We start from the raw sequence: 8,367 nt of genomic DNA on the forward strand, positions 1-8,367 counted from the left end.
CTGTAATGTACAGGTGATCCTTCCCTGTACTTCTCTTTGCTTTTCGTTGTTGTTGTTGTTGTTGTTGTTGTCGTAGCATCTGGTAGAACAGATGCTGTGCCTGCCTCTTCTGTCCAAATCTTGTGGTCATGGAATTGGATCACTGAAACTTTAAATTGACTGATAATCTTGCCCAGATTAGGAGTTAAAACTTTCTTTTTTAAAGCGCCTAGTTGTCATCACATCATGTTAAAGTCTTCATAACCACATGACAAACCATCCTGTAAGTAGAAAATCTGTATTTATTGAGTTAGAACAGTGCTTCCTTCTGATACAGTTTCATTCGCACTCACATTCCCTTTATACAAACAATGTTAAGGAAACTGAGGCAGAGGAGAAAACAGATGGAACCATTAAACGTGACAAAGTCAAATACTTATCAGACAGTGTGAGAGAAATGAAGCTGTACCTGATTCAGTGTAACTCTACAGGCTGCAAACTACAGGTTAAGGCACTCTTTTGAAAATATGAAGAGTTATGTTCCAAAATAAGATCCAGGTGAAAAATGGGATCCTTAAAATGTTGCTTTCCAAGTACTAAAAAGTATGAAGATGAAATCATTTTTAAGCAATGTTTCTTTTGAAAAGTTTTGTTCTCAGTAAAACTCACATTTTCACACTTCAGTGCAAAGGAAAGCAACATTTTAGAAAAAGAAATCCCTCTATAAGCAAAGACATACCTGTATTATTGCACTTTGGTTAACAAGCATGGTGTAACAATTACACACTTAATACATACTTTTAATTTAGATTTAAATCCCATCTAACATCTGTCAAAGAACATCACAGTATTCTGCTTTGGTTTTGTCAGTTTGCATCCAGTGTGACGGATTTTACAGTAAAATCACAACAGAAAAAAAAAAACACTGTGAATAACAGTTAGCCTTCCCTTGAATGTTAAAACTTTATTCCTAAATAATCTTTAAAAAGAAATGATGCATTCTGATAACTTAGCCTCATCCCCATTTTAAACAAGATACAAAACAATAAGCACATCCTTCTTACCATGGGTGCTGATTAAAAAATAAAAGTAAAAATAAATAAAGACAGCCTTTGGCAGCTATATGACAAACAGGTGAATGAGCACAGAGAAAAAAGGACAGAGAACAGTCAGTAAATCTTTAAATGTGTTATAATCACCAACTTTGACTAACATCAAAGCCTGTGAAAGTTAGGTTAGTACCAAAATTTATTTAAAGGTTTAAATATATAGAGTGAGTTTTGATGCAAAAAAATTACATCTGAAGAGTTTCATGGACTTATCAAAACCCTTCAGCCACATTTGCACCATATTTTCAGCCTCTAGCAAAAAGAGGTTTGGTTGGAGAAAGATGTGTTTTTTTTTTCTGGAAAAAAAATGTGTGCTTTCTGTCACGAAGCAGACTGACAGAAGGCAAAACAAACAAATCAAAACACTGTATAGGAGAAGACACTAGGTAACCGAGTTGTGAAGCACATTAGGACTTTTGAATCCCTTCTATTCTTTGTCCTGTCTTGGAGACTTTTTCAGAAACTGCAGTAGGGAAATTACAGACTGTGCCAACAAGTACAGCATAACAGTAACATGCAGAGTGGAAAAGTGATGTCAAAGGTGAGTCACCTGGAGTAGTTGGAGCTCTCTGATGTTACTTTCACACTGGCCATTCATCTCTCTCATCTGGGTCTCGTGTTTCTGCTGCTGTTGCAGCCTCTCACCCTTCTGCCGCTTCTCCTCCTGCAGTGAAAACTAGAGAGAAGCAGAGAGTGAGTTACTGATTAACTTCATGCTTCATGTGGGCTGAGAAAACCTTCTACCTGTTTGATCCTCTCTCTCTCCTCTGCAGAGCTGCCCACTGAGTCGATGCGGAGGCTCTTCTTGAACATGGCCATGCGGGTCTCGGCTTCGCCACGCTGGATCTTAGGCAGCCGGTTCTTTTCCTGCTGCTGTCGTGCTTTCAGGATCTCAATCATTCTCTGATTGTAGCGCTGCATGTGTTCACGCACAGAAAACAGAGGGGCTAAATGTTGCATGTCAAATTTAGCTGGACCTGGAAAATCCAATGACAACGAGTTCCTGTGATTCAAGAGTTGATATTGACATGATTTACTTACTATCAAAAGTTAAATGTGTGTAGAATGGTACACAAAGTACTTATTGTGGCAAGGAGAAGTGCGATCCACTGACCTACCGTCTCATGTTTCTTGAGAAGCTGATGCCTCTGGAGGAAGTACTGATCTTTCAGCTGCTGCTTCAGCAACTGGTGTCTCTCATAATGATTTTTCTCCTCCATGTCCCATTTCGAACCTTCATGCTCTAACCAGAGTTAATAAAAGAAAAAATGTCAACAGTGTGTAACCTCTTTCTACACCAGGGATAAGAACTAGACCTAGAGGTTATTACTATGATCAGGAATGCTATACCTCTGGTTAGCTTCTGCTTCTTGTTAAGACACTCTCTCTCTGTTTCTGTTATCTTCCTCTTGTTGTCAGTGATGATTTTATTTAGCCAGGTGTCCAGACACTTCTTCTGATCTGCCAAAAATGTTTGTTCCTAAAACAGAGAAGTGGAGGGAACAAAATCAAATCAGAAACTCTGCCCAAGTCAGATACTGATCAAACCGCGTACCTCTCTGATCTTCATTTCTTGGAATCATACTCTGCTTCATGGATTCTTTACACTGATTTCCGGGCAGCTTATCAACAGACAGTGTCACCTAAAGAAGGTGCATTTCAGCTATAATCAATGACAGTGACACAAGGCAAAATGGACATGCACAGATATGCTGATAAAGTATGTGAGCATTAACAAAAAATGGTTCTTTCACATGCACTAATTCAAAAGTACCTCCTTTTTCTTGTGCTTCAGTTGATCTAGAAACTTTTGGTACTCTCGTTCCTGCTGTGCTTTGATGCGTTTGGTCTCTTCTTTGAGTTTAAAATTGTGCTCCATCTCCATCTTTTCAATAGTTTAACAACTACACAAACAAGCAAAGCTGATAGTTCATAGTGTTATTCCCTGTAATCGCTGTTGTTTAAAGGTCCAACTGTCACCACCTTTTGGAAAAAAAGGTACTTGTAAATATCAGAAATGTTCCCTTTCTCCTCAGCCTCTGAAGTGATGTATGTTGTTTGATTGGTAACAACAATAGAGAAATTGTGTCTTGTTAGCTGTGGAATGTAAGACCAACATCTAAATTGATTTGAATGTGCTTCAGCTGTTTGACATCTGTGCTTTATCCCTTTTATTTGCACCACTCACAATGTTAAATGTTAAATTTTCACTGATTTAATGGGCTGCTGTCTGGCCCATGTAGGTGCCACAATAAAAGCAAAAGAAACATAAAAAATATCATTAATAAGTTCAGTTAGTTTGGTTTAGTTCTGTTATTATGGCAGTCATAGATGCAATGTCATCTTCCAACCACTAGATGGCAGCTGCAATGCACAGAGAGCCCTAGGGCATCAATGGCAGTTTAGCGGGTTTATCATTTGTCCTGTCAGTGTACAAATTGCTCATTTTTGAGCCATGCAAAGAAAATTAAGTTGTCACTGGACAACAAATGTGTTCCTGGATCCACTTTTACATCTAGATTCCCTACAGTTAACCAAATCTTCACCCTAATCTAAAAGTAACTTCTTTCAAACCATTACCTAAATACTGTGCATCTTTCTCAATAACAGTCTGGACATTTGCCAACCTCAGGGAGATAAAGCCAGAAAGAGCAGAACCCCTGGTCTGATGTTTAGTATACAGACTTCAGTCTGAGCTAAGGAACGAACAGACCCCTGGGTTCATAGCCCTCATTTACAGGGAATGAAAACACAGACAGCACATACATCCACCTGTTCTTATTTTGAAGGTGAAGGCACTAAATGTGTGTTCTGTAGAGAGGCAGGGCAACGCTCACCTCCATGCCATCTATAAACCAACTTCCTGGTTCGCTTCAGACTCTTACTTGAGAAGTCCTGTGGGCCAAATACAGAGTGAAACAAGGTCACATTCGTTCAGATCTTAGGTACAAGACAAGAGCTTGTGTACACGCATGTATGTTATTTTGGGCTAATGTAACATCAAGCTGCCAGGATTGAGAAGAGACTTCTTCTTAACTCTACACCCACAGTGTTCAGCCCCAACTGCTGATTGTCATCACTGTTTCAGACATCACACAACTCTCCCTACAGTAACTACAGGCTTTATACAACTCCCCCCCCCCCTCCACCCCACAACCAACAAACACCCTATTCAGTGGTAAAAAAAAAACAAACATATGGAAGAAATCAGAATAATAAAGAACAAAAATGGGCTGAACAAAATCTGGAAAATTGAAAAAAAAACAATTCAAAAACCAAATTTGCTGAAAAATCTATAAAAACAAAATCTTAAAAACAAAAACGTGCTGAAAACCAGTTTATTATTAACCTTAGACATTTTCATTGTATTACAACATAGTAGTACTGTCAGAAGTACTTGAAATGAGGTAGAAGTACTGAATGGGCTAGTACGGACAGGGATATTGCAGTAGTAGCAGCTGAGGACACGCATCATGTATCACAAGACACATTTGGGAACAAAGTGCTGTTACATACTGTACATTAGGTTTATGATGATCAGTGGTTATTCTACCATAAACAAACGGCCCATGTTCTTTACAGAAGGATTTTAATACTTGCATAAGGGAGCATTCAATACATACAATTCAGTTGCATGACAACAATACTCAGAGAGGCGGTCTCAGCTGAGCGTACAGTCAAGTTGCTGCTGTGGAGGTTCCTGCTAGTTTCAGGGTTTCCAGCTCTGTTAGTCAGTCTCTGTCACGATGTTGATGCTGCCAGACAGAGCCAGGTGTAGTCGCCAACTCTCCTGCTTGTGGCCCAGTATTTTTGAGAACTATGTGGAGCAGCTCAAGCATGAAAACATCACCTGTTCTAAACCCGTACATACAGAAGTACATCTTCTTGAGCAGTCGAACAAGCCATAACAAAGCATCTTCCCAACAGTCTGTAAAACTTTGATTGTGCTCAAACTTTGTACTAACTGTGCTTTGCAGCCCGCGATGCCATCCAGCCTGCGCACGTTCGTCTACAGTATTTCAATGGTGGGTAAAGGTGAGGAACGTTTCTCCCGTGTTACCTCGCTCTCTCTCCTCTCAGTCCTCTGGCTCGTTTGGAATACACTTGTGAGCCGTGATCTTGTCCGCACTCTGTTTGACGCCGCTGTTTGAAGTCTGTTGCCGCGCCGTCTCCCTCGGCTCCTCCACACGGCCGCCCTCGGTGCTGGCTGCAGCACAGGACTTGGAGTGTTTCACTGTGGAGAGAGACAATGAGATGTGGAAAACAGTTCATGATGACCTCATTCAGTAATAAATGAATAAATGGTTCTAGCTTCTTATCTGTGCATTGCTCTGTGATTATGTCAGTGTTGTGGCCTGAGGGGCGACAAACTGGGGCTCAGGAAACTCATGGACTTTTTTTTTTTTACTACTTTCTGGCATTTTTGTAAACTTAATGATTAATGTAAATAATCATCAGTTGTAACTTTCAAATAAAACAGAAATCACTACTGCTAGTACTGGTACCACTACCACCGCCTCCTGTCTACCTCCGCTGTACTACAAGAACCACAACCACCTCATCTACTAATGCTGCTAGTATTACTGCATCAAAAACTCCTACTACTACTTCTAATAGCACTGCTGCCATGATAAATACTACTACTACTGCTAATATCACAATAAAAAGATAATTATTTACATTAACGGTAAGAAACAATACAATGGATTAAATTTAAAGTGAAGTCTAGATAAAATAACTCAGTAATGTAAAAGCATGAACACAGTCTCAGTCTTGTTCTTAGTTGAGAAGCTGAGTTCATCTACAGTAATCACAGTGCATCGTGAAGCCGCACAAACTGCCCAGAAATAGGCAACACTCGAAGAATAAAGTTTAGAAACATGTTTTGCTGTAGACCCTGGGAACATGCATGGATTCTGAGTTTTACCGGTCTGTGTGTGATGTGCACACTTACACCAGTGGCGTCTGGAGGCTCTCCTCTGGACTCTGCAGCTCTTGATCCTGCGCACAGCAGCTTTGTGAAGATACACAGCGTTCTTCATTATCGCTGGAAGCTTGGCCTCCATCTCTGCTGCACAGATACACTCCTCAAAGAACCCTGGGTAAACGCAGACGTGAACAGGATGTTGGTGGAACAAAAAACATTTTTCATCAAGAGTCAGATAAACAGATTAACAGCAGTTTTCTACCAGGCAATAAAACAGGACGACTACGTCTCATCAGAATAATAGAAGTGACACTTCTAATTAATATGCAGATTCACAGATAATAAAAATAATTGTTACACCAGTAATAATTTGAGGCAAATGTCTAGTGAATAAATTAGACAGAATCAAACTAAACTTTCCATTTATCTGTGGGTTAATACAGATAATACGGACTCCACTCATTCAGGTATAAGAGACATCAGAGCAGTTGCTGTGTGTTTAGCACCACCACATCTGTCCTGTCACACGGTACCCTGGCAGTCAGAAACACAACCCAGACATGTTCCAGGTCTGCGCTGTCCTCTGGTAAACTTATTTTTCTACACTGACCCCTCCAGCCTCTGGGTTTTACAGCTTCCGGTGCAGTAACTGACCCTGCAGCACAGACCTGACCGACCAGTACAAAAACAGTGGATCTCAGTGAACGCACTCACTCTTCAGCTGGGTCACGTCCCCTTTCATCTCCTCATCTCTCTCTGTGGTTCGTTCCAGTGAGTCCAGGCCTTTCTCCAGGTCCTGCAGAGCTTCCTCAGCCTGCTTCAGCCTCTTCTCCAGCTCCATCCGAGACTCGATCTCCGCCTGAGACACACAGGAAAGAAACACACAAAATGTTTGTTGTGGACACAGTACATCCATAAACAGATTTTAACAGGACAAGGTTGAATTTAAATGTACAGAATAAACAGCATTTAGATTTTCATGTTGGGAAGCAACCGTTTACAAATGGAACCTAACGGGGAGGAGAACAGATTAAATATGAATCATCCAAATAATGAAAACATTTCACCACAGTTTGCTTGGTGTCTGCTCAGAACTCCTGAGGGTTTCATTCATTTAAATCACTGCAGAGCTGAACAGTGAAGAGACACTGCAGTTACCAACTCGGCCTTAAAGGGGAATTTAACTTAGAAAGCACATTTTACTTTAAGTAAAATGGACAAAAATGTTGAATACTAATGGTATTAAATATGGTACCAACTGAAAAGTGGAGCTCCGGTCGACATACCAAACTTCTTAAATCTATTTCAGTGAGGTTGAGGACCTCGACATGGAAGGTTACCTCATCTCAGTTTGATACATGTGTTTTCAGTCTGGGAGTCCTGCGTAATCTTCACTTAACATTTCATACATGTAAAAGTGTCCTTCTGAAACGGTTGTTGACAATACAACCCTGGCAGCTGATGAGTGTGGTGAACCTGAGCGGGGTTTTCTTGCCGGGTCACAGTGCGTCACCTTGAGCTCGGATTCGGTCTGCTGCTTGTCCACAGCAAGCTGGGAGAGCGACTGCTGCAGCGTCTGGGCCTGGGACGAGTAGTACTCCCTCTCCCGCTGCAGCATTTGGGCCCGCTGCTCGTTGTCCCTGAGACTGAACCAAAGACACACAGTCAAACAGGAAGAACTACACGTATCCAACATAAAAAGCCGCTGTGCACATTGCTCCTCTACACAGACTGCTGTCTCACTGTGCTCACTGAGCTCTACGGGACATTTCAAGACTACAATTAGAAGCACAGAACTTTATTCCAGAGTTCTGCTGTGGGTCGCCTTCCGGTTAGGAGACGATCCGCTCTGTCTCCTAAGCCACAGCCGCCCCAGTATAACTAAAGAGTGACTCATGGAAACACAGCATTATGGGTCGTGTGTTTCAGCATTTGTAACAGAACATTAATGCTACACAGTCAATAGTGGCTGCCTGTAATACCACACTTACTGGTGCTGATCGATGGGCGGGTTGTTAAGGGATCAATACACTTTTCCACAGGTCTTACTTACATCCTCTGTGCCATTAGTGTAGCGGCTCTGTGGGAAGGTTTTGACCCTTTGGATGCCACAACAAAATCAAAGGCTGAAGCTCTACTGTCAACCTATTTTACCTTGGGTCTCTTTTTTCTTTGTAGAGGTTAATCACTGTTTCTAATGTGACAACAAACATTTGTGTGTTTCAATAATTCTTCAAAGGTTTTTAAAAACCCAGTGGTCTAGAAGCAAATTGCACAGTGCAGAAACACAAATCATCAAACCTGGATTTCTGAGGCTTGAGACAATGTAAAACATGTCTGACTCACTTCCCA

At 41.1% G+C, this 8,367-nt stretch overlaps 2 protein-coding genes across 2 annotated transcripts in view; both read right to left on the reverse strand.

Moving 5' to 3' along the window:
* Window positions 1–1,424: 1,424 nt before the first annotated feature.
* LOC109973342 (serine/threonine-protein kinase 10-like) lies at window positions 1,425–3,311 on the reverse strand. The gene is made up of 6 exons (XM_020622855.1): window positions 2,863–3,311; window positions 2,644–2,731; window positions 2,439–2,568; window positions 2,207–2,331; window positions 1,833–2,003; window positions 1,425–1,764 (listed from the first exon to the last, which is right to left on the reverse strand). The coding sequence occupies exons 2-6, from the start codon at window positions 2,656–2,658 to the stop codon at window positions 1,624–1,626; spliced, it is 582 nt and encodes a 193-aa protein (XP_020478511.1). The 5' UTR covers window positions 2,659–2,731; window positions 2,863–3,311; the 3' UTR covers window positions 1,425–1,623.
* A 1,106-nt stretch (window positions 3,312–4,417) lies between these two features.
* Window positions 4,418–8,367, reverse strand: part of plekhd1 (pleckstrin homology domain containing, family D (with coiled-coil domains) member 1) — a 10,551-nt gene continuing 6,601 nt past the window's right edge. Inside the window, exons 10-13 of the mRNA XM_020622859.1 lie at window positions 7,529–7,661; window positions 6,730–6,874; window positions 6,043–6,186; window positions 4,418–5,322 (exon numbers count right to left, since the gene is read on the reverse strand). Of these exons, the coding sequence (XP_020478515.1) occupies window positions 5,165–5,322; window positions 6,043–6,186; window positions 6,730–6,874; window positions 7,529–7,661 (580 nt within the window). The 3' untranslated portion in view covers window positions 4,418–5,164. The remainder of the gene's footprint in view (window positions 5,323–6,042; window positions 6,187–6,729; window positions 6,875–7,528; window positions 7,662–8,367) is intronic.

The sequence above is a fragment of the Monopterus albus genome, unplaced genomic scaffold (genome assembly GCF_001952655.1).
Source record: "Monopterus albus unplaced genomic scaffold, M_albus_1.0 scaffold290.1, whole genome shotgun sequence".
In the NCBI taxonomy this organism is placed as follows: Eukaryota; Metazoa; Chordata; class Actinopteri; order Synbranchiformes; family Synbranchidae; genus Monopterus; species Monopterus albus.